Raw genomic sequence first — 25182 nt, 5'->3', positions numbered from 1 at the left:
CAAATCAAGAATACCAAGTGACCTAGAGAAAAAATAATCAAATTGGAACAAGAAAGATTCAACTAAGACAAAAGGCAAAATAATAATAAAATTAAAAAATAAAATAAAATATTTATTTATTTATTTAACTCATATGTTAAAAGATTTTGAGTTAATATGTTTATAGAATCATTATCCAAGATGAAAAATTTAATTAAGTTCTGTGAGGTAGGAAATATACATTCCTGTATAATAGAATGAGGAATATTTTGCATAGCTTCCAACTCTTCATTCCTAAAATGCATTTTTTTTAGATTTTATGTATTTATTTGACAGAGAGAGATAGCAAGAGCAGGAACACAAACAGGTGGAGTGGGAGAAGGAGAAACAGGCTTCCCGCGGAGCAGGGAGCCCGATGCAGGACTCGATCCCAGGACTCTGGGATCATGACCTGAGCCTAAGGCAGATGCTTAATGACTGAGCCACCCAGGAGCCCTCTCCTATAATGCTTTTAAGTTGCATTTACAGCAAACTAGGGAGGGAGGGAGACAATGAACTGGGCATGAGGTGATGAGAACATGAAAATCATTACACCACTGCACTGACCTCAGGCAAGCTATCAAACCTGAGTTTTATTCTTTGTTTATTCAATCTAATATGGAGATAATAATATTTTCCAAGGTTGTTTCAAGAATCAAATGTAATCTATGAACAAAATACATTTACATTAAAAAATCACTCATACGTGGAATTTAAGAAACAAAATAGATGAACAGAGAGAAAGGGAAGGAAAAATAAAATAAGATGAAAATAGAGAGTGAGGCAAGCCTAAGAGACACTGAACTCTAGGGAATGAACTGAGGGTTGCTGGAGGGGAAGGATGGCGGATGGGGTAACTGGGTGATGGTCATTAAGGAGGGCACTTGATGTAATGAGCACTGGGAGTTATATGCGTTATATCCTCTCCTATTTTGTAGGAGAGGATAATATGGGAAATTAGAATTGTGCAGCTTTTGGACTTTTCAACAATCATAGGTACACTTAAAAGAAGTAAAGTTTACACTAAGATACTGTTTCATCCATTTTCTCCTGCTCTACATTTACATTCATTCCCAATATTGGGTGAGCATATCTCAGATTACAAATAAAAAATCAAACAATGTTGTCACATTCCTTCCCTTGAAGCAGTGAAGAATTAGCAGATGTTTCTCTGTCTAGATTAGTATATTTTCAATCTAGAACTAGCTCTTGGTAAAATATAGAGTGAGACAAAATTTGCATTTTTCTGTCCTCAGTCCCAGTTACCTATACCATATTGCACTTAGCTCTCTCAAATCAGTCAGGGAAAGTTATGTGATTGTTATTCAGACATTCCAAAAGAAAAATTCTCAAGAGCAAAAAAAATTCACTTTATACAGTATTTCAAGATAAGCAAGCAAGAGAGAGATTTGGGGCCCAAGGAACTTTTGGGTGTCTTGGTAACATCACACATGTGACCATCCTCTTCACCTGCCTATAGAGTCAGGTGCCCAGGTACATCTAATTCTACAATCTGATAAATAATAGAAGAAACTACCTCACTCTCTAGAATCATTTGGAAAAGAAAAACAAAGTAAAAAAGACAGGAAACCATTTGCTGTCATATGTAGAGTCCTACTTGAGCTCTGATACAATGGAAATTTTCTAATCTTCTTTGGATATACAAAGGATTGTGAATTTTCATATGGAGATGGCATTTTGGTGTTCTTTCCAATGATCTAAGATGTTTGATTAGATGAGATCAAGCTCTTATGTAAAGAACATAGGACATACAGAATGCTAGTATAGTCAAGACACTGTAAAAACATTTTATGAACAAAGGCATCCCAGAACAAAACAGATTATTACATTATTATCATAGGCACTTATTTCATGGGAAGGAACTAGAACTTGATATCAGATTTCTACTTTCAATAGTTTATTGCATAATACCCATAGTTTACTTAATATATTATATCTAAGATCATATACATTTCTTGTTCTAATGTAGAGGTTGGCCTTTCACAGATAATGTGTTCTCTGTCTTCTTCAAATTCCTAATTAACCTCTCCACTTCAAGTATTGCTATACATCATTGATTCTCAACTAGGAATATATATCAAAATCAATAGGACCTTTTTACAAATTATGCTTGCCTGAACCTTGTCAATTCTTTTTTTTATTTTTTTAAATTTTATTATGTTATGTTCGTCACCATACAATACATCGTTAGTTTTTGATGTAGTGATCCACGATCCATTGTTTTCATATAACACCCTGTGCTCCATGCAGTACATGCCCTCCTTAATACCCATCACCAGGCTAACCCATCCCCTTTCCCCCCTCCCCTCTAAAACGCTGTTTGTTTCTCAGAGTCCATAGTCTCTCATGGTTCATCTCTCCCTCTGATTCCCCCCCTTCATTTTTCCCTTCCTTCTAATGTCCTCCATGCTATTCCTTATGTTCCACAAATAAGTGAAACCATATGATAATTGACTTTCTCTGCTTGACTTATTTCACTTAGCATAACCTCCTCTTGTCCCATCCACGTTGATGTAAAAGTTGCGTATTCATCCTTTCTGATTACTCAGCCAACTGAACCTTGTCAATTCTAATTCAGAAGATGAATGATGGGTCTTAAGCATGTCAATTCTGTAACAATCTCTATAGATGAGTCATATTTGCACACTCATCTGAATATTACTGAGCCATCAAAAAGAATGAAATCTTGCAATTTGCAATGATGAGGATGGAACTAGAGGGTATTATGCTAAGCGAAATAAGTCAATCAGAGAAAGACAAATACCATATGAATTCACTCATATATATGCAATTTAAGAAACAAAACACATGAACATAGGGGAAGGGAAGGAAAAATAAAATAAGATGAAAATAGAGAGGAATGGAAACTGTAAGAGACTCTTAGCTATGGGAAACAAGCTGAGGGTTGCTGGAGGGGAAGTGGGTGGGAGGATGGGGTAACTGGGTGATGGGCATTAGGAGGGCACTTCAAGTAACAAGAACTGGGTGTTGTATGCAACTGATGAATTACTGAATTCTACTAATACAGTATATGTTAATTAAATTGAATTTAAATATTTAAAAAAATAAACTCATCTGAACATAATCTCTTCATTTACTAACAATGGACAATTAAAATCAATCTAAATGACCATTATTTGTTTTTCTTGCTTTCATCTTAAGTCTTCTCATCAACAATACTGTAGCATAAATACCCAGACAACAATAATGGGAGGAAGATCCTATGAGTTTGGGCAGATTTAGTCAAGGCAAAGCATATTAGAGAATGAAGAAAAGGAACTAATTTCAGTAGGTGTGGGTAGAGAACTTATTAATATTTAAGCTAGTCTTCTAGCTATTTAGTGTTTTAGGAACTCAGAATAGATGCAAAATGCCAGCACTGGGGGATGGATCTTGAAAACAAACATTTTTTAGAGTGACATTACTTGGTTAATTTGCTGGGTCTCTAACCTGCCTTTCTCTTTCATTCTCTGGTGGAATAGAGTAGTGGAATGGATTGAAAAAAACAAGTCCCTCCTATTTGCTGCCTACAAGAGACTCACCTCAGACCTAAAGATGCAAATAGACTGTAATTGAAGTGATGATAAAACATTCACCATTCAGGGTGCCTGGGTGGCTCAGTCGTTAAGCGTTTGCTTTCGGCTCAGGTCATGATCCCGGGGTCCTGGGACCGAGCCCAGCATCAGGCTCCCTGCTCTGTGGGAAGCCTGCTTCTCTCCCTCCCACTCCCTCTTCCTGTGTTCCCCCTATCGCTGTGTCTCTCTCTGTCAAATAAATAATAAAAAAATCTTTAAAAAAAATTCGCCATTCAAATGAAGGCAAAAAAAAAAAAAGCTGGGGTAGCAATATTTATATGAGACAAAATAGACTTTAAAACAAAGACTGTAATAAGAGACAAAGAAAGATATTATATAATGATAAAGGGATCAACTCAACAAGAGAATATACTTATTTTTTCCTTATTTAAATTCAGTGAGCCAACATATAGTACATCATTAGTTTCAGATGTAGTGTTCAATAATATACCAGTTGCATATAACACCCAGTGCTCATCACATCATGTGCCCTCCTTAATGCCCATCACCCAATTACCCCATCCCCCACCCCCTCCCCTCCAGGAACCCTGTTTGTATCCTTTTGTTAAGGGTCTCTCTCTCATGGTTTGTCTCCCTCTCTGATGACTTACCATTCAGTTTTCCCCTGTGATCTCTATGCTATTTCTTATAGTCCACATATGAGTGAAACCATCTGATAATTGTCTTCCTCTGATTGACTTATTTCATTCAGCATAATACCCTTCAGTTCCATCCATGTCAATGTAAATGGTAAGTATTCATCCTTTTAATGGTTGAGTAATATTCAATTGTATATATATACCACATCTTTATCCATTCATCTGTTGATATTGTAAATATTTATGAACACAACAGTGGGACACCTAAATATATAAAACAAATATTAACAGACATAAAGAGAGAAATTGATGGTAATACAATAGTAGTAGGAGACTTTAACACTCCACTTACATTAATGGGAGATCATCCAGACACAAAATAAATAAGGAAACAATGTCTTTAAATGACACATGGACCAGATGGACAGAACAGATATATAGAGAACATTCCAACCAAAAAGAATAGAATATATATTCTTTTCAAGTGCACATGGAACATTCTCCAGAATAGATCACATTAGGACATAAAACAAGCCTTAACAAATTTAAGAAGATTGAAATCATACCATGCATCTTTTATGTACACAATAGTTTGAAACTAGAAATAAACACGAGAAGAAATCTGGGGAAAACACAAACATGTGGAGACTAAATGATACTAAACAACCAATGGATCAATGAAGTAATAAAAGAAGAAATAAAAAAATACATGGAGACAACTGAAAATAAAAACACAATGGTCCAAAATCATTGAAACAGCAAAAGGAGTTCTAAAAGGGAAATATATAGCAATACAGGCCTATCTCGAGAAATAAGAAAACATTCAAACAATTTAACCTTATACCTAAAGGAACTGGAAAAAAGAAGAACAGGGGCACCTGGGTGGCTCAGTTGGTTAAGCGTCTGCCTTCAGCTCAGGTCATGATCCCAGGGTCCTGGGATTGAGCCCTGCATCCAGCTCCCTGCTCAGCAGGGAGCCTGCTTCTCCCTCCTGCTGCAGCTCCCCCTGCTTGTGCTCACACTCAGTCTCTCTCTCTCTCTCAAATAAATAAAATCTTTAAAAAAAAAAAGGACAAAGCCCAACGTGAGTAGAAGGGAAATAAAGAGCAGAGCAGAAATAAATGATGTAAAGACTTTAAAAAAGAAAAAGAAAAGAAAAAAATCAATGAAACCAAGAGTTAGTTTTTTGAAAAGATAAACAAAACTGAAAAGCCCTTAGCCAGGCTCATTAAGAAAAAGAGAAAGGATCCAAATAAATAAAATCAGAAATAAGAGAGAAGTAACTGACACCATAGAAATACAAAGGACTATAAGAGAATTCTATGAAAGATTATATGCCAACAAACTGAACAACCTAGAAGAAATGGACAAATTCCTAGAAACATAACCTCCCAGAACTGAACTAGGAAGAAATAGAAAATCTAAACAGACCAATTACAAGTAACAAAATTGAATTGGTAATCAAAAAACTACCAAAAAATAAAAGTCCAGGACCAGATGCAGTCACAGGTGAATTCTACCAGACATTTAAAGAAGAATTGATACCTATTCTTCTCCAACTATTCCAAAAAATAGAAGGAAACTTTTCAAATACATTCTACGAGGCCACCATTAGCCTGATACTGAAACCAAAGACATTACAAAAACACAGAAAACTACAGGCCAGGATCTCTGATGAACAAAGATGCAAAAATCATCAACAAAATATTAACAAACCACATGTAACAATAGATTAAAAATATCTTCACCACAATCAGGTGAGATTTATTCCCAGGATGCAAGATGGTTCAATATTCACAAATCACTCGTCATACACCACATTAACAAAATGAAGTTTAAAAGTCATATGATAATCTCAATAGATGCAGACCAAGCATTTGACAAGATTCAACATCCATTCATGATAAAAACTCTCAACAAAATAGAGCAGAGGTAACATACCTCAACATAATAAAGACCATATATGAAAAACCCACAGCTAACATCATACTCAATGGTGAAAAACCGAGAGCTTTCCCTCTAAGGTCAGGAAAAAGACAAGGATGTCCACACTTACCCTTTTTACTCAACAAAGTACTGGAAAGCCTAGCCACAACAATCAGATGAAAGAAAGAGAGAGAGAGAAGGAAGGAAGGGAAGGAAGGAAAGAAGGAAGGGAAGGAGGGAGGGAGGAAAGGAGGAAAGGAAGGAAGAAAGAAAGGGAGGAAGGGAGGGAAGAAAGAGAGAGAGGGTATCCATACTGATAAAGAAGTTAAACGGTCACTATTTGCAGATGACATGATACTACACATAGAAAATCCTAAAGACTCCACCAAAAAACCTACTAGAAATAATAAACAATTTCAGCAAAGTAGGAGAATACAAAATTAATACTTAAAATTGATAACATTTCTATCACTAACAATGAAGTCACAGAAAGAGAAATTTTTAAAAATCACACCATTTATAATTGTACCAAAAAGAATGAAATACCTCAGAATAAACTTAACCAAAGAAGTGAAAGACCTGTACTCTGAAAACTATAAAACCCTGATGAAAGAAATTCAAGACAACACAAACAAATGGAGAGATATTCCATGCTCATGGATTGGAAGAATTAACATCATCAAAATGGCCATATTACCCACAACAATCTACAGATTCAATGCAACCCCTATAAAAATACCAAAAGCATTTTTTCACAAAAGTAGAGTAATATGAAAATTTGTATGGAACCACAGAAGACCCCAAATAGCCAAAGCAATCTTGAGAAAAAATAAAGGTATCACAATTCCAGATTTTAAGATATACTAGAAAGTGGCTAATCAAAACAACATGATACTGGCACAAAAATAGATACATAGATCAATGGAATGGTTAGAGAGCCCAGAAGTAAACTCACATTTAAATGGTCAGTTCATCTATGACAAAAGAGGGAAGAATATACAATAAGGAAAAGGAAAAGGCAGTCTCCTCAATAAATGGTTCTGGGAAAACTGGACAGCTACATGCAAAAGAATGAAACTGGAATACTTTCTTACACCATACATGAAAATAAACTCAAAATGGATTAAAGACTTAAATGTGAAACCTGAAACTATAAAACTCCTAGAAGAGAATATAGGCAGTAATTTCGCTGACATTGGCCAGGTCAGACTAAAGTCTCCTAAGTCAAGGGGATAAAAGCAAAAATAAGCTATTGGGACTAAACCAAAATAAAAATCTTTTGCACAGTAAAGAAAACAATCAGCAAAAGAAAAAGACAACCTATTGGATGGAAGGAGATATTTGCAAATGATACATCCAATAAGGTGTTAATATCTGAAATATACAAAGACCATATATAACTCAACATCAAAAAAAATGAACCCAATTAAAAAATAAGCAGAGGACCTGAATAGACATTTTTTCCAAAGAAGATATACAGACAGCCAATAGACACATGAAATGATGCTCAACATCAGTAATTATCAGAGAAATGCAAATCAAAACCACAATGAGATATCACTTCATACTTGTTAGGATGGCTAAAATCAAAAAAAACAAGAAACAAGTGTTGGCAAAGATATGGAGAAAAAGCAACCCTTAGTTGTAATATAAACTGGTACAGTCACTGTGGAAAACAGTATGGAGGTTCCTCAGAAAATTAAAAATAGAGATACCATATGATCTAATAATTCCTCTATTGGGTACTTACCCAGGAAAAACAAAAACACAACTCAAAAAGATATATGCATCCCTATGTTAAATGCAGCATTATTTACAATAACCAAGATATGAAAGCAACCTAAGTGTTCATCAATACATGAATGGATAAGGAAAATGTGGTGTATACACACACACCATGAAATATTACACAGCCACATAAAAGGATGAGCTCATGCCATGTGAGACAACAAGGATGGACCTAGAGGGTATAATGCTGAGTGAAATAAGTCAGACTGAGAAAGACAAACACTATATGATGCCACTCATAAATGGAATCTTAAAAAATGGATAAACAAACAAAAAGCCAAGTCAGACCTATAAATAAAGAGAACTAATGGTTGCCAGAAGGGAAGGGGGTAGGGGATTGGGCAAAACAGGTGAAGGGGAGTGAGAGATACAGGCCTCCAATTATGGAATGACTAAGTCAGGGGAATAAAAAGCAAAGCATAAGGAATACAGTCAATAATATTGTAGTAGTAATGTACATGGTAGTATACATTTGGTAAGCATAGTATAATGTATAAACTGGTCAAATCACTAAGTTGTACACCTGAAACTAATGTAACACTGTGTCAATTATAGTCAAAATAAAAATAAATAAATTTTTTAAAAGACAGGCAATGTAAAAAATAAAAATAAAATAAATAAATAAAATAAATTCTACTTGTCCTCTAAGTCAGTGCTTCTGAAACTAACTGAAGTGAAGCCCAGCTTTTTTTCCAATTTTTTACAGTTGATAGTTTTATAAATAAAAATCAACAGAAATTGAAATATAAAAACATAAATATAGCCCATTTTGTATTATTAGATTCAACATACATAAAACTCATTTCCTAGAAATGTTTTAAATGCTTACCCTTAATTTCTATATTGCCATGGACTCATAACAACAATTTGAGGACTGCATTGGTGCACTGACCACACACTGAGTAGCACTATTCTACATTACATCTCAAGCCCTCTCTTCAATGAGCTTGCTAAGATGTCTCTCACACTGAGTTTTAACCTCTATAAATTTCTCCCTTCTTCTGAAGTTCTTTAGTGTCTGCAAATATAGCAAAATACAGTCATGCACCTTGTAGTTGTCTTTATTTATTTTGGTGTACCAGGTGTTGTTTTTAAAAATAATAAAGCTCATATAATTTTTAAAATGTCATTTATTCAACAAATATTTAATGAGGACCAGAAATGCAATGTATTTTTATCAGCTTGATTAATTCAAAGTTGATTAATATCTGTTCTCTGCTTTCAAAGACTTCACAATCTGGAAGGAGAGAACAGGTAAGTACGCAAATAAGTATAACATAAAGCAGCTTGTGACAAGGGTCTTAAGAAAAATATAAAGATGGTTAAATAAAAATTCAGAGATGAAGGGCACCTGGGTGGCTCAGTCATTAAGCGTCTGCCTTCGGCTCAGGTCATGATCCCAGGGATCGAGCCCCGCAGCGGGCTCCCTGCTCCACAGGGAGCCTGCTTCTCCCTCTCCCACTCCCCCTCTTTGTGTTCCCTCTCTCACTCTCTCTCTCTCTGTCAAATAAATAAATAAAATCTTTTTTAAAAAATCAGAAATGGAAAAGTTGCTCTGGCTAGGAGCATAAGAATACACATTATGGAAAAAATGTCATTTGAAATAGACCTTGAAGGATAGATGGGGTTTTTGCAGGTGTAGACGGAGATAATAAGTATTCTAAATAGACAAAGAGACCACAAAGAAATGAATATGGGAAACTGAAAGCTATCCAGAGAATGAAATGCTGTCCAATTTTTCTATAAATGGGAGTAAGGAAAGTTAAACAAGAAAAGTAATCTGAAACCAATTTACGGAGAACTTGGAAATTTCTGAATAATAAAACCATTGATGGTTTTTGAGCAAGTAATAAGATAAAGACTATGTTTTAGGAGTTCCTAAGTCCTGAAGTAATATGACTAAGAGGTAATAAAAGTCTAAATACTATTTTCCCCCTTAGTCTTTCAAAGTGAATCTATCCTGTGGCATAGATTCTTGATGTTCTCAATCGTTTTAAACTATGTGGTATGAGCATTCATTCTCACTTAGGTGGTTTAGCCATACTACATAAGTTAAGGTAAAAATGGGACACTAATCAATGAAATTAAATACTTGTGTCATATTAACTGGGAAGCCACATGTTCCTCTGTAGTATTTAAGTCAATTAACTTGAAAACTGGCACTTCCTGCTCTTTTCTCTCATATCTAAAGAATTCTGTCTTGCTGTCCTTCAAAAATCTACTTCTAACTTTTACAAATTTTCATTGTCAATATCCTACAGTGCTCTGTACCTCAACATTTTCCTCATTTAGGCTTGCTGTATTTTACTTCTGTATCCTCCAACATATGTACAGACACTACAAGTGTTGGTGACGATGCAAAAAAGAGGAACCCTCTTACATCGTTAGTGGGAATGCAAACTGGTGCAGCCATTCTGGAGAACAGTATGGAGGTTCCTCAAAATGTTGCAAATAGAACTACCGAATGATCCAGCAATTCCAATACTAGGTATTTACCCAAAGGATACACAAATAAAGATTTGAAGGGATACACACACCCTGATGTTTATAGCAGCATTATCAACAATAGTCAAACTACAGAGAGAGCCCAAATGTCCATCGACGGATGAATGGATAAGGAAGAGGTGGTGTATATATACACAATGGAATATTACTCAACCATCAAAAAGAATGAAATCTTGCCATTTGTAATGATATGGTTGGGGCTAGATGTATATTATGTGTATTATGTTAAATGAAATAAGTCATAGAAGGACAAATACCATATGATTTCACTCATATGTGGCATTTTAGAAAGAAAACAGATTAACATATGGGAAGGGGGAAAAGAACAAAAAGAGAGAAGGGAAAAAGCTGTAGGAGACTCAATGATAGAAAACAGAGTTGATGGAGGAAGGTGGGTGGGGAATGGGCCAGATGGGTGATGGATATTAAGGAGGACACTTATGATGAGCACTGGGTGTTGTATATAAGTGATGAACCACTGAATTCTACTCTGGAAACCAATATATGTTAACTACCCAAAAATTAAATTAAAAAATTAAAAAAAGAAGTGTTCCTGAACTTCAAAATTTTTGGTGACACATTGTGCTTTATTGTTCTTCAAATTGTGTCTTCTGGAAACTTTTTGGATCCATACTCCAGACAAGCAAACTTTGTAAATAATGGTGCCTCAGAGAAGTTATCATGCTTTACTAATTCCTCAGAGAACATGCAATCATTAACTTTTTAAAGATCCATTGGTTTAGAGGAGGAGAACTTTCCTAATGCTATAGAGGCCAAGTCCCAGAAGAACATGTGATGAAGAAAGTGCATTCTTAATTTTTGTAAAGCAATAAAACTCTTTATCCATGTGGACAAAAAAGTATATGGTTCATCAAACAGGTCCTGTAGAGATTTGGTAGATATCAAAACAATGATATCTTTACCTTCTGAGCACTACAGAAGTTCATAATACCTCTGTGTCAATCCCTTTCATTCCAGAATTTCTTAATGTTGATTTATTAATGCTCCTGGTTTGAAACATTTAAAAAATATATACATACTACTAAAAGAAGCACAAAGACAGCTTCCACAAATCATTCTAAAAGCCTTTTCCAAGCATTGGTGTGGACAATAGGTTGGAAGAAAAATTGCTTTTGAAAATTTTGTTTGTGCCCCAAATGTAAGCCCTCACAACTTTCAGAACTCACATCCCCGCATATTGCCACACACACACACACACACACACACACACACTTCAGGGAACTCAGATCCCTGACATCTTTTCCATGAGAATGTAGGATAAAGTACATTTACTTATAACAAAAACAAAAACAAAATATTTGGCTTCTGTCTTCTGGTGCAAATTTTTAACTTAAACAAGCATATAAAAAAAATCAATGCCAAATTTTATGAGGGGAAAAAATCTTCAAAAAATAAACTCCCATACATAGCTGTTATTTTGCAAACTGTTACAGGTAAAAGATTAAATGAAAACTTAAAGCCACTGCTTCCAACAGAAAACACTGCAACACTGCAATATTAAAAGTCAGTGCTGGTAAGTAACATTATGGTATAATATTTCCATGATGCTTAAGCTAACAGCAATAGCAATAAAAATGAGGCATATTGGCTTTAAAATTACTGCCAACTTGCTATACAATATGTCCATTTATTTTTCATATTTAAATTATATGTTAAGCAATATATTTAACTGAGATGTAAATAGTAAAATTAAAACCTTTACTGAGTCTATTGCCCTATAAGATGGGTTTAGGATAAGAAACCAGTACATGTATTAAGAGTTAACTTTGTGTTATATGCTATCCAGAAACTATCGTACATCATCCCTGCTCCAAAATAATACGCTTTACAAAATGAGTTTAACTTGGGGTGCCTGGGTGGCTCAGTTGGTTAAGTGTCTGACTCTTGATTTCAGCTCAGGTCATGATCTCAGGGTCGTGAGATCTAGCCCTGCCTTGGGCTCCATGCTGGGCATGGAGCCTGCTTAAGATTCTCTCTCTCCCTCTGCTCCTCCCCTACACCTCTCTCTCTCTCTAAAAGAAAAAAAAAAAAAAAGAGTGTAACTTTACCAGTTCTATCATGGTACCAAAATGAGGAAGAGATTCAGAAGCAGGCAAAGTTTGTTTCTGTGCAGCCAGCTACCTACTATGCCCAAAACTCAGAGTACATAACCAAAACAAGTAGACTACATTCTCTTCCTACCTGATGATTCTTTTGAAAAATGACCCCATGTTCATTGTCTTCTCTTCATTCTGAAAAAGGAGCACATTTAAAACCAGTCCTAACTGATAACAATATGTCTCTTGACCTTGCAGTTTACTGACCCAATGAATGCCTCTGAGTCATATTCCAGCTTTGCTTCTGTAAGAGAATTTATACTCCTAGGTTTTTCTTGTGAGTGGAAGATTCGGATCCTCCTTTTCTCACTCTTCACTACAACGTATGTTTTGACTGTAACAGGGAATGGGGCCATTGTTTGTGCTCTGTGGTGTGAATGGCGACTCCACATCCCCATGTACATATTCCTGGAGAATTTCTCCTTTCTAGAGATCTGGTATGTCTCTTCTACAGTCCCCAAGATGTTGGTCAATTTCCTCTCAGATAGGGCGCCTGGGTGGCTCAGATGGTTAAGCGTCTGCCTTCAGCTCAGGTCATGATCCCGGGGTCCTGGGATCGAGTCCCGCATCAGGCTCCCCACTCCTTGGGAGCCTGCTTCTCCCTCTGCCTCTCTCTGTCTCATGAATAAATAAATAAATAAATAAATAAATAAATAAATTCCTCTCAGATAAAAAGACCATCTCCTTTACTGGATGTTTCCTCCAATTTTATTTCTTTTTCTCTTTGGGAACATCTGAATGTTTCCTCTTGGCCATCATGGCCTTTGATCAGTACCTTGCTATTTGCCATCCCTTGCACTACCCTAATACCATGACTGGGCATTTCTGTACCAAACTGGTCATTATCTGCTGGGTTTGTGGATTTCTGTGTTTCCTGATCCCCATTGTATTCATCTCTCAGATGCCCTTCTGTGGTCCAAACATTATTGACCATGTTGTGTGTGACCCAGGGCCACTGTTTGCATTGGCATGTGCCTCTGCTCCAACAACCCAACAGCTTTGTTATACTCTAAGCTCATTAGTTATCTTTGGTAACCTCCTTTTTATCCTTGGGTCCTATATACTTGTCCTATTAGCTGTGTTGTGTATGCCTTCAGCCACTGGGAGACATAAAGACTTCTCAACCTGTGGGTCTCATTTGGCTGTGGTATCACTATTCTATGGCTCTCTGATGGTCATGTATGTGAGCCCAGGACTTGGGCATTCTGCTGGTATACAGAAAGTTGCAACTTTGTTCTATGCTATGGTAACTCAACTCTTCAACCCCCTCATCTATAGCCTTTGGAATAAGGAGACAAAAGCAGCTCTGAGGAAAGTTCTGGGGCATCTCAGCATAATCCAAGATATACTAGATGATCCCTCCATTATCAGGTCAGTATAGTATCACAAAAAGCAGTCAGGATTATATAGTTATTCAAATCTTCAAATATAAGTCTAGTGATATTAACTATATCAGCTTATGAAATTAAACATCTATGGGGCCACTTATAATCATAAAGTGGCCAGATTATATAGATAGATGAAGTACTGGGTTCTTCTTTGGCACTTAGAGTGTACATAAACTAGGGAATGTACATATCTGGGTGTTTTCTGGATAGTTCATATGGTTCTTCTGTGATAAAAATTTCTGTGTTCTGTTTGATAATTTAGATTAACAGTTCTGGGATCAGTTAAATTATATAATTTTGTTTGTTTAGTTGTTTGATTGTAAATAAAAGTGTATTTTTTTTCTGTTTGTGGTTCTTTTCATATTTGACTGTATTATTTTGTTGATCTGGTCACCCCTGCTAAATAAACCCTTAAAGCAATTATCCAAAATTTCTATGGGACCATAATGTTATGCTAGCCTAATGACATTCAGACATATATTGTTTGTTTTCCTTATACATTACCCCTTTCCAATCTCCTTAAGGGGCAGATTCTAATTCTAACAACATCAATCAAAATATTCAGAAATACAGTATTCTGAGTGTCAATATTTTTACCTAAACAAAGGTTCACCAAAAGCTTAATTGGTCAATTAATTGGGTTTTAAATAATAGAATATCTCCTCCTAAAAACTGGAGAGGGAAATTATCTACTTTGTAATAAATTACTTAAGTTCAAAAAAATAAGTGATAGTTCATTGTTATTTGTTGCTGCCACATTATTAAAATAACAGTAAGGAAAATTTTTAAGGAAGGAAAGCATCCAGAATTCCATCACTTTACAGTGATACAATACACTTTACATTTTCATTTATATGTATATTTATTTAATATAATATCAAACTTGTTCCTATAGTATACCAAGTTTTTATAACCATTGCTTTTTAGGAACTTTAATATTCTATTCAACCAATATGGCATGGATTGTAAATTTTTATGTGGTGAGATCAACATTTTCCTAGAAGGAGGATTGTCCTTCAAGTAGCTTGAAAATTTACTTTTGCAGGATATAAGAAAGGGAATTTCCAGAAGGGGGATTAGGACAAAAATGCATGCCACGATTCAAAAATAATTATCACTTAGAATTGTTATCCAGGGATTCAGACCCCCTTCCACCCACCACCAATCCTTTTGTTATACAGTAATTTCCATTCTTCTATTGCAAAAATTAATATCTCAATTAAATCTTCATAAAGATTTGTCATGATGATGCTTTGCAAACTAGATTAGGACTCATTATCTAATCTAAAACTGCCCCCGGAAAGTCCAGGATGTAAGACTCCTATATGCATGTATCAATTTTCCCTCTGGGGTTTTTATCTTAGAACAATTTCCTGGGAGAGAAATGGATTACTCAGTTCAAAATATAAGACTGCACTTGTGATTTTTGAAATGGACACACTCTGATTCAAATCATGCTTGACTTGACTGAAACTTTTTGAATTTTTTTGCCTGTTTTTAAAGTAATAATTACATAAATTTGATTATTAAGATATTAAAATATATTTTCATCATCCCAATCATTCATTTTTCTTAAGTGCTACATGAGGTGTTTTGTTGAAGTTTGGGAAACAAATTTATATTTAATTTTTCCATACACATTCATGAGTTTTGACTAAAATCTTAGGGTTGTAGTGCTTCATTTTTTTTGTTCTTATTCTTTGTTTTTGTCTTTCAAGGATTTTCTAGCCACTAAATCAGTCTCTCTTGTTGTTTATTTGGATATAAATATTTGCTTATCAACCTCCTAAAGTGGTATCACTGAGAAAAGGGTCTAGTTCTTAATTTCCATCACTGTATTCATTTTCTTATTTTATGCTCAATATATGCAATGGCAGAGTGTGTTACCTGCATACATACTATCCATTTTTCTTATCTTCCTTCTTAATACAATCTCAATTCTATTCTGGTGGCAATGTACTCAGTTTGAAAAATCAAAGGTAGCCTCCTTTATATAGGGGTAATTGTGTGGCACACTTCTGTTCAATCAAAAATGTAAGTGAAATATAGACTGGCTTCCTTCCTGCTGTCTGCAGCTCCAGCTGCTATTTTAAGATAATAAGGTGACTTTGAGGATGAAAATATATACTAAGAAGGATTCATCAAAAGCCAGGAAAACTTGAGTCCCTGATGTTATCTTGGAACTGCCTACCTCTGGACTGCCATGGACTATCTATCTCTAGAAGTGCATATGTGAGGGGAAAAAAACCCAAATCTTTACCTTGTATAGGTTGCTGTTACTTGGGTTTCTGTTATACACAGCTGAATCTAAGTCTAATATATACAACAATTCTGGATTCCTGGATAGATCTTGAGTTTCAAATATTTATTACATAAATCTTCATGTATGTAGTTATTGTCTTAATTTTTTAAAAGATTTTATTTACTTATTTGACAGAGAGAGAGAGAGAGGGAACACAAGCAGGAGGAGCTAAAGGCAGAGGGAGAAGCAAACTCCCCACTGAGCAGGGAGCCCAATGTGGGGCTCAGTCCCAGGACCCTGGGATCATGACCTGAGCCAAAGGCAGACACTTAATCACCCGAGCCACCCAGGCGCCCCTTATTGTCTTAATGGAAAAGAAATTCCTATAAGCATATTTCCTACATGCATACCTCTACAATATTCATTTATTAGATAAATCCAGCCTTTTGGCCTGCATTGCCATGCAGTTCTGAAGGTAGTTACATAGAACATAGCCATAGTTTCCAGGAGAGAAGGTATTGGCACAGCAGGATTCTTGCCAATATTGAAGTCAACAGAAATGGTTCCTTCACTTACTCATGCGACCTTGGACAACATACTTGATTTCATTGGGTCTCATCTATGAAATGAGTATGAGAATGTCTACCCTAACTCTGTCACAGTATTTGTGAGGATGAATTGAGAGTATGTCAAAGTGTTTTGTAAGTGATAAAGAGCTTTCCAAGTAAAAAATATTAACTGAAATCAATTGCAGACATACTATGTATAAGATTCTATTCTGATTATCACAGCCATTCTGTGAGGAAGGTATTATCATTAGCTCTGGTTTAAGGTTTTAAAAAGTAAGCAAGAAAGGATAACTTGTCTATGCTTAAGAAAGATGAATGATTGGAATGATGAAAAAATATTTTAGTATCTTCATAATCAAATTTATGTAATTGCTACTCCAAAAACAGGCAAAAATTTTTCAAAAAGAGTTTCAATCAAGTCAGGCATGATATGAATCAGAGTGTGGGGAACCTTCTATCTTTTGAGTACTAAATTACCCAAACTCAGTCCTGGCTCTGATTTCATGATTTCCTTCCTTGAAGTTTGTTAATGGCTCATATTCTCTGGAAAAGATCTTACCATTCAGATAATTATCTACCATTCTCTTTCTTCTTCTTTCTCCTCTATATCCCCAACCTTGGTTTGAAGGTCAAATTCCCTATGGTAAGATTATGGGCTCTTTTCCAATCTTCCTGCTACAAAGCAGCTTAATATTAAGACTACCAGGAAGATGGAGAGGAAAGACATAGAAATGGTGGAGCTAGTGGGTTGTTCTTATTGCAAAGAAGAAAGAAAACTCACCTGAGAAATGGAGAAGAGTCTTATTCTTTCGTCAGAAGGATATGATACAAAAGTAGTGAGATCTGAAATCTCCAAACCAGACTAGAAAAGAGGAAATCGTGAAGTAGAAAAAATTGATAAGAGGGAAAAAAGAGAAAAAGTCATGCAGATTTAGGAGAAGTTACAAAGTTAACAAAGCACTCTCCTCTTTGCCCTAGCTCTTCCCAACTTTAATTTAACAGGGAATCCCACCTATGTGTGAGAGAGGGCATAGGGCATTGTGGAGGAAAGAATCACAGAAGAAAGGCTTTTATATCCTTGTTGTAGGAGATGAGAAAGAACTCTTCCTGAGAAATTTCAACTCAAAAGTAAATTAAGTGCTACCCCAGTACCAGGTAAGCTTTGTGGACAAGACAGAGCAAGTAGTGGAAACTGATAAGGAAGAAAGCAAAAACAGAGAATCTCCCCTACATAGAGATGCTGGCCCTCTCTAGGGGAAGCCAGAGGCCTCAAGCTAGGCAGGGGCTAGGCAGAGATTAAGGGAAACATTTGGGTATAAGCTCGCCACAATTTAACTGGCCAAATGAGGAACTGTCATTTGTGGACTAAGTGATGGCTCAGGTAATTCCATCAAAACAAATTTCCTAAGGACAAAGGATACTCACTCCACAGTCCAGAACTGTTCTGTATTCCTAGGATCTCTGCCCCAGTGACACTGTGTCTCCTTGGTCTGAGATCTCTTTCAGGCTTTGAAATCTCCTAGATACTAGAATAGAAAAGGAATATCAAGAATAACAGGACATTCTATTTGACACAGTCAGAGACTGCAGTGTGAGCACAAGAAACAGCCTTTCTAAAATGCAAGGGGGTTGCCAAGGAGCCCATGGAAGAAGGCAGCCATGGTTGTGGTGACTGAGCAGAGCCCAGTGACAGGATGCTTCTCACATCAACACATCAGCTATGTACTTCAATCCGTATCTGAAGGGATCCCCCTCTAAAGATGAAGATTGTTCTCTCTCCAGTCGGTGCTGGTATGGAGACCTGCACATCCCACACCAGTGAAACAGTTTGCTGACTAAATTAAAAAAAAAAAAAAATGCTGGTGCCAGGAAAGATTCAGCACATTCTCTGTACTGGAAATCTTTGCACCAAAGAGAGGTATGACTATCTCAAGACTCTGGCCAGTGATGTTCATATTGTGAGAGGAGTCTTTGACGAGAATCTGAATTATCCAGAACAGAAAGTTGAGACTGCTGGACAGTTCAAAATTGGTTTGATCTGTAGGCATCAAGTTATTGCACTGGAGACATGGCCAGCTTAGCCCTGTTGCAGGGGCAGTTTGATGTGGACATTCTTAACTCAGGATATGTACACAAATTTGAAGCATTTGAGCATGAAAAAAATTTTACATTAACTCAGGTTCTGCCACTGAAGCATTATATGCTTAGAAACAAACATTATTCCTTCATTTGTATCAATGGATAACCAGGCCTCTATAGTTGTCATTTATGTGTATCAGCTAATTGGAGATGATGTAAAAGTAAAAGGAGTTAAATACAAAAAAAATCTTAAAGCCAGGCCTGTCTTGCTGTTTTTTTCATTCCCCTGTTCAAATCAAGTAATTAAACATTTATGAGCCACAAGATCATATCACTTTTATGATATTTTATATTGTCTTCTGTTAATACCATATAAAATATTGTCTTCTGTTAACACAATGTTCTAAGCGTCTAATAAACTGTAAGAATATATTCTGTTTCTGTATATGATTTCTATGAAAAAATGTCCACCACACTGTGTCATGTGCTAAGAAAAATTTACCCTTGTAAATACCCTCAAAGTTGATATTTCGAACTTCACTACAAAAGGTAGTGCATGAAGAAAAAGAATCTAGATTTTCTTGTATACATTTTTTCCTTTGGTAATAAAGAGTTATCTTTCATTTATAAAAATAAATAAATAAAACATAAAATGCAAGGGAATAGCCATAGAAATAGAATGACTCAGCATCAAGCATGTTGAGTGACATTCACAATGAGGTTGATAGTTTTGCAAGGGTAAGTCATCTAGACAGTGCATCCCCTGGCCCTTCTCCTCAGGCCTCTTCTGAACTTTTCACTGAACTCTGAAGCACACATAAATCTGGTGGTCAAGGAAAGGGAGTTTTAGTGCTTCCAAAGCCAGCTTTATGTGATCACCCCGGCATGTAATCCTCCTGGGGAACTCAAATGGAAGACAGAAAAGTCTGTATCTTTTAAGACCAAATAGTCCTTTGCCCAAAGGCATGAGTTACTGAATAAGCCTCACCTCTGTCAGGAGGACAATACACTCACTGTTGTTAGTTGCCATCTCACTCTGCCAGTCTGGCTTCCTGCCTCTACATTTTCTGGAACCTAGAGGGGGGACTTATGGTGACTGGTCATCTCATAATGAGAAACTGGAGGCCTTCCATGGGAGTGGAATAAGAAAGCAGTGAGAAAATGTCAGTGGAACCTCCTACCTCCATCACTATATTCTGAACAGAAAAGTATCATGATTTCATTTTTTGTTTTAATGCTTTTTTTCTCTGTTTCATTCTCCAATTCACTTTTTCCACTTCCTTTATATTTTACCTGAACTAACTTTTGAGGCTCTCTTCATAAACTTGACATAAACTCAGCAATAAAACTTCACTTGAAATGTTTCCTTAGTCCTACCTGAGGACTTCTGTAGTGGAAAGACCACCATACTTGGAGGCAGGAAACCCAGGCTGTAGTCCCAACTCTGCCACTTTTACTTGTGACATCCAGCAAGTCACCTAACTTCTTTGACATTCCATTCCCTCATGAGTAAAATAAGAATAAGAATACATTATCCCACATAGATCACATGGCTAAGGATCAAATAAGAGTGTATGTTCAAGTCTTACTATGTTTGTATCATTACTATTTTTTCTCCTCCAATCTACCTTGTAATAAGACAAATAAATTTGCTGCCTGATCTTGGAAGTAGCCATTCATAGCTGAGGGCTCCCCTCCAGAGAACTTAGAAATTGGCGCTAATCATCCCTGGCAGGAGGATTGGGAAGTGTTGCCCATTTCTCTGCTGGAATCTCTTGTAAGTTGTTGGCTTTTTTTGCTGGTCTGTTTCTGTTTCCATTGGCCTTTTGTCTTTAGGGAGGCACATTTGACACTCCTCTTCTTTCCCCTTTTCCTAAAACAATATCAACGATGGAAAGATCTCTATTCCCCTTCACTCATTTCTCTCTCTTACTGATGACCTTGATGAGCCTCTGATGAATGAGCTGGGCATGGACTACTCCTGATTGCAGCATAGCAGACAGCTCCTTGTTGCCTAACATCTCCTACTATATCCCATTCTGTTCTCTGGCCCCAGGACTGCATCTTTTTTGCATCATGTTCCAGTGTTAAAGACCAGGCTCAGACCCTAACAGCAGTGCTTCCAGGGCACAGTTCTTATCCTGCCAACTGATGCCTTTGTACACTTCCCCACAACACAGCTGAGGCTGCAGCTGGGAAACATCAGGATTACATCTGGGGTATTTGAAGGATTGGACCAGCTGCATCACCTTTCCTTTGAGCATCATGCTCCCTATTGCTGGAGTCCGTTCCTCCCTTCAGATGCTCTGGAGCCTCTCAGATTCCTCAATACCCTTTCCTTCCATGACTATCACCTGAATTATAGCCATAACATCCATTTGCCCACAGCTTTAGTCATCTAACCCTAAGGCACAGCTGTCTAATGGAGCAGGAAGTGCCAGGGCTCTTCCCAAACCTTATCCCTGGTTCCTCTCCTACCACCAGCCTCAGTCCATGGAACCCCTCCCCAGAGGTGCTGGATCTGTGTGCTGACCTGAAGTTGAGCTGGGTTCATGGCAGAGCTCTGCATGGCCTCCAGCTCCACTTCCTGAGACTAGATGGCACTCCCACTAAGTGCATTAGAACTAGACTCAGGACAGTTCTACTTGGACTCCCTCTCCCTTGTGGGGACAGATATAGAAAAACTACCTGGGAATGTGGCAGGCTGCTTTGAGCTTCGTGCATTTGACCTTGGCAGAAACCAAATCCAAAACACAGAGGAAAGGGATTATCCAAGCTGCCACTCCCTAGAACTCCTCAGTCTTCATGCCAGTGGCCCACAGTTACCTCCCTCCAGGTTTCTAAGTGCCCTAACCCAGCTTCAGAGGCTCAATCTGTCAATGAATAAGCTGGGCCCAACCTTGGTGCTCCCAGAAAGACTGGTCAGCTCAAATCTGCAAATACTTCATCTGTCCCACAATGAGCTCTGTGTTCTGCCATATAGGGCCTTCTCCCCAATTCTTCAACTCCAGGGGTTCTGAGTGTTAACTACATCTCCAACTTTTCTAGTGAGAACCCAGAGGGTCTGAGGTAGCTGAAGGCCTGAGATCTGAGTTGGAACCAAATTAAGATGCTAAAACTAGGCTGGCTCTCCTTTCTTCCTGCCCCTACCTCACTAATGCTCTGGACACCCATTTAGAGCATAGTTCAGGCAGGCAGTGCCAAGGTCCCCAGAAGCTGAGCCATCTTTAACTGAGTTCTCCTGAGATGCTGGCCATCTATCCTCCCTTGCTTCTAGCACTGCTCAGCATGGAGGTATGGGTAGACATATGCCTCCAGTTTAGGTCCTCAGTGGAGAACCCTTCTTGTTCTTGGAGAGTCTTACCTTACAAACTTCCAGTATATTGCTGCATCTGAATAATACCACAGTTTATTTCCCTTCCCTATGTCATTTGCCTCTGTGAGGCTGCAGGCTCTACCTTTTATCTAGCCATAAATCCCAGAGATTCTTTCCACAGCTTCCTCTCCTGGAACATGTACACTTCTTGTCTGATCACAAGGGTAAAGAAGATCTGGAGATTCCTGAGCTGTGGGTGCTAGAGCTGGGGGACTTAGGTTTTCCTTATGAGCCAAGTTCAGTAAATTGGAGATGCTGCTGAAGGAGCTGCCTCAGATACAGGTGCTGGCATTGAACCACCTAAATCTCAGGAGCCTCTGTGGCTCCAGCTTCAGGGACTTGGGCCTCCTGTGGCTGCTTCTGCTCAACTCTGAATGGACCCTGAGGCTGGGCAGCAGCCTTCAGGAACTAACCTCCCAAATGCTTTATATGTTTCTCAGGTATTGCCTTCATTTGCCAGTAGGAAAGCTCTTGGGTGGGGCCCTGAGCAACACAGGCCGCAAGTGCTTTTGTGTACGGGTTAGAGAAATCCATCTATAGGGCCAGTGCCTCTGACTACTTCAAAAGACCACTGCCCTTTTTCCTCTCTGGTCACTGCCCACATGACCCTGAGTTTCAGGACCTTCTAACCAGCTTCACTCTGTGCTTCTGCTGACCTTTTCTTGCATTGCTTGGCTGTCCTTTAATCCCTTTTTTATGGCTGGTGGTGGAAATTGGGTGGGTAGCACCCCAGAAGCCAATTCCACTATGATGTCCTTGTATCCCATTGTAGGCAGGACAGAGCCTGGTGCTAGAAGAACTGGTTCCTGTCCTGGAGAAGGGCAGCCAGCAAGGATTTGAGGCTATGCCAGTCACAGAGGGACTTTGTAGTCGAGCAGAACAAGGTGGATGTGTGGTCACCAGCATGGAGAGCAGAAAGCTACCCTTTATATGCTCAGCTGCCAGGCCCTAAGAAGTTCCTGGTGCAATCTGAAGTTAAGGCTCACTACCTACCACATGGTGGCCAAGCCTGGGACTTACTTCCTGCTCCTATTTCTGGACCTTATTCTTATTAGCTGCAATTGCAGAGCTACCACCACCTTACCTGGTGGCTGCAGAAAGAGGACTACTTCAATTTGTCCCAAGAGAGATCAAATAGGATGTCTTCTGTGAGCAACTCCAGAAAAGGCTAAAGAAAGGTGGGCAAGAGAGAGAGAGAGAGTATTAGAAACTCTGAAAGAGAGATTCAGTCATGTAAGAAAAACTCCTAGCAGGGTTCTGGATGCCAACACATCACTGGAATCCAGGTTCAGAAAGGCAGTCTATAGGCAATGCTTAGTTCAAGCCCAGTTTTCACACTAAAAATGATAGATGAGGCAAATTTGGAGGGGAGAGGAAATATGGCAGAGGAGCAGGGGACCCTATTTCAACTGGTCCCTGGAATTGAGCTGGATATCTACCAGACCACTCTGAGCACCCACGAAATCAGCCTGAGATGTAAGATCTGGATCTCTACAAACAATATTGCCAGCGGTTGGTTTCGAGGTAAGAAGCTGGAAGCTGTGATTCTGTGGGCAGATATCGGAAGATAAATGGCAGCGGGAGGGTGCCTGGCCATGGGGATCCTACACTGCTGGTGAGAGACAGCCTCGCTCGCTGGAGACGGGGCACAGACTCGCAGACCAGTAGTGGCGGGGAAAGGACTTTAGGGCAGCCCCCAGAGTGGAAACCCAGAGCAGCGGGGTTGCACATGCAAACTGGGAGTAGCTGGTGGTTTTAGAAGCACAAAGGGCAGGGACGTGCCCCAACCTGGAGGCAGGACTGGGAGGCTGCAGCAGGGCACACAACCCTGGACGCTGCAGTATATAACAGCAGGGACAGAAACAGAGACAGTGTGGCCTGGAGAGCTCACTGAAGAACAGACTGTGGTCTCCCTACTCTGAGGCAGAGGGTTGGAAACGGTCTTTTCTGCTCTGACTCATGGAAGAGATGCAGAAAGCCGCCAGGGAAAGCTGCCAGACAACAAAAGCCCCCAAAACTGATTCCCACTGAGCCCATCCCCCACCACAGGGGGCAGGGCAACTCCGTCCAAACAGGGTTGCCTGACTAACAGCGTGGCAGGCCCCTCCCCCAGAAGACAGGCTGAGAGAACAAGAGGCCACAACCCTAAGGTCCCTAGAAAACAGGTGCATCTTGCTTGGGGTCTGGTCAATAATTTGGACTCTATACATTCCCTCAAACACCCATCAGCAGAATGACTAGGAGAAGGAACCCCCAAAATAGAAAAGACTCAGAGATTATGATTTATGCTACAGATTTACAAATGGATGCAGATATAACCAAGATGTCAGAGATGGAATTCAGGCTAGCAATTGTGAAGACAACGGCTAGAATGGAGAAATCAATTAATGGCAACATAGAGTCTCTAAGGGCAAAAATGAAAGCTAAATTGGCAGAACTTAAAAATGCTATCAATGAGATCCAATCCAATCTAGATAATCTAACAGCTAGGGTGAGGCAGAAGAATGAATAAGCGACCTGGAAGACAATATAACAGATAAAAAGGGAAAAGAGAAGGCCAGGGAAAAACAACTCAGAACCCATGAAAATAGAATAAGAGAAATAAGTGACACCATGAAGTATTCCAATGTCAGAATAATTGGAATCCTGAGGGAGTGGACAGAGAGAGAGGATTAGAAGATATTTGAGCAAATCGTAGCTGAGAACTTCCCTAATCTGGGGAATGAAACAAACATTCGCATCCTAGAGGCAGAGAGGACCCCTTCCAAGATTAAGGAAAACAGGCCAACACCCCGACATGTAATAGTAAAATTTGCAAATCTTAGAACCAAGGAAACCATCTTAAGGGCAGTTAGGGGGAGAGATTCCTTACGTACAGAGGGAGGAATATCAGAATAACGTCAGACCTATCCACAGAGACCTGGAAAGCCAGAAAGGCCTGGCAAGACATATTCAGGGTACCAAATGAGAAGAACATGC

The 25182-nt window shown here is 38.3% G+C and overlaps 1 protein-coding gene and 2 pseudogenes across 1 annotated transcript; all 3 read left to right on the top strand.

Moving 5' to 3' along the window:
- The first annotated feature begins 12732 nt into the window (after positions 1–12732).
- LOC114221330 (olfactory receptor 11H12-like) lies at positions 12733–13930 on the top strand. The gene is made up of 2 exons (XM_028119443.1): positions 12733–13023; positions 13208–13930. The coding sequence occupies exons 1-2, from the start codon at positions 12760–12762 to the stop codon at positions 13928–13930; spliced, it is 987 nt and encodes a 328-aa protein (XP_027975244.1). The 5' UTR covers positions 12733–12759.
- Positions 13931–18468: 4538 nt separating this feature from the next.
- LOC114221331 (vacuolar protein sorting-associated protein 29 pseudogene) lies at positions 18469–19144 on the top strand (annotated as a pseudogene).
- Positions 19145–20717: 1573 nt separating this feature from the next.
- On the top strand, positions 20718–23410 carry LOC114221332 (toll-like receptor 11; annotated as a pseudogene).
- Positions 23411–25182: the final 1772 nt, after the last annotated feature.

Source organism: Eumetopias jubatus, unplaced genomic scaffold (assembly GCF_037043125.1).
Source record: "Eumetopias jubatus isolate StellerSeaLion01/CBP00866 unplaced genomic scaffold, mEumJub1_p1.0 scaffold_7, whole genome shotgun sequence".
In the NCBI taxonomy this organism is placed as follows: domain Eukaryota; kingdom Metazoa; phylum Chordata; class Mammalia; order Carnivora; family Otariidae; genus Eumetopias; species Eumetopias jubatus.
The sequence above is the reverse complement of the archived record's forward strand: the minus strand, read 5'-3'. Positions and strand labels throughout refer to the sequence as shown.

Coding starts and splice junctions, on each gene's coding strand:
- LOC114221330 (XM_028119443.1), top strand. CDS start 12,760: ATGAATGCCTCTGAGTCATATTCCAGCTTTGCTTCTGTAAGAGAATTT. Junction 13,024..13,207: donor TCCCCAAGATGTTGGTCAAT/TTCCTCTCAGAT, acceptor TAAATAAATAAA/TTCCTCTCAGATAAAAAGAC.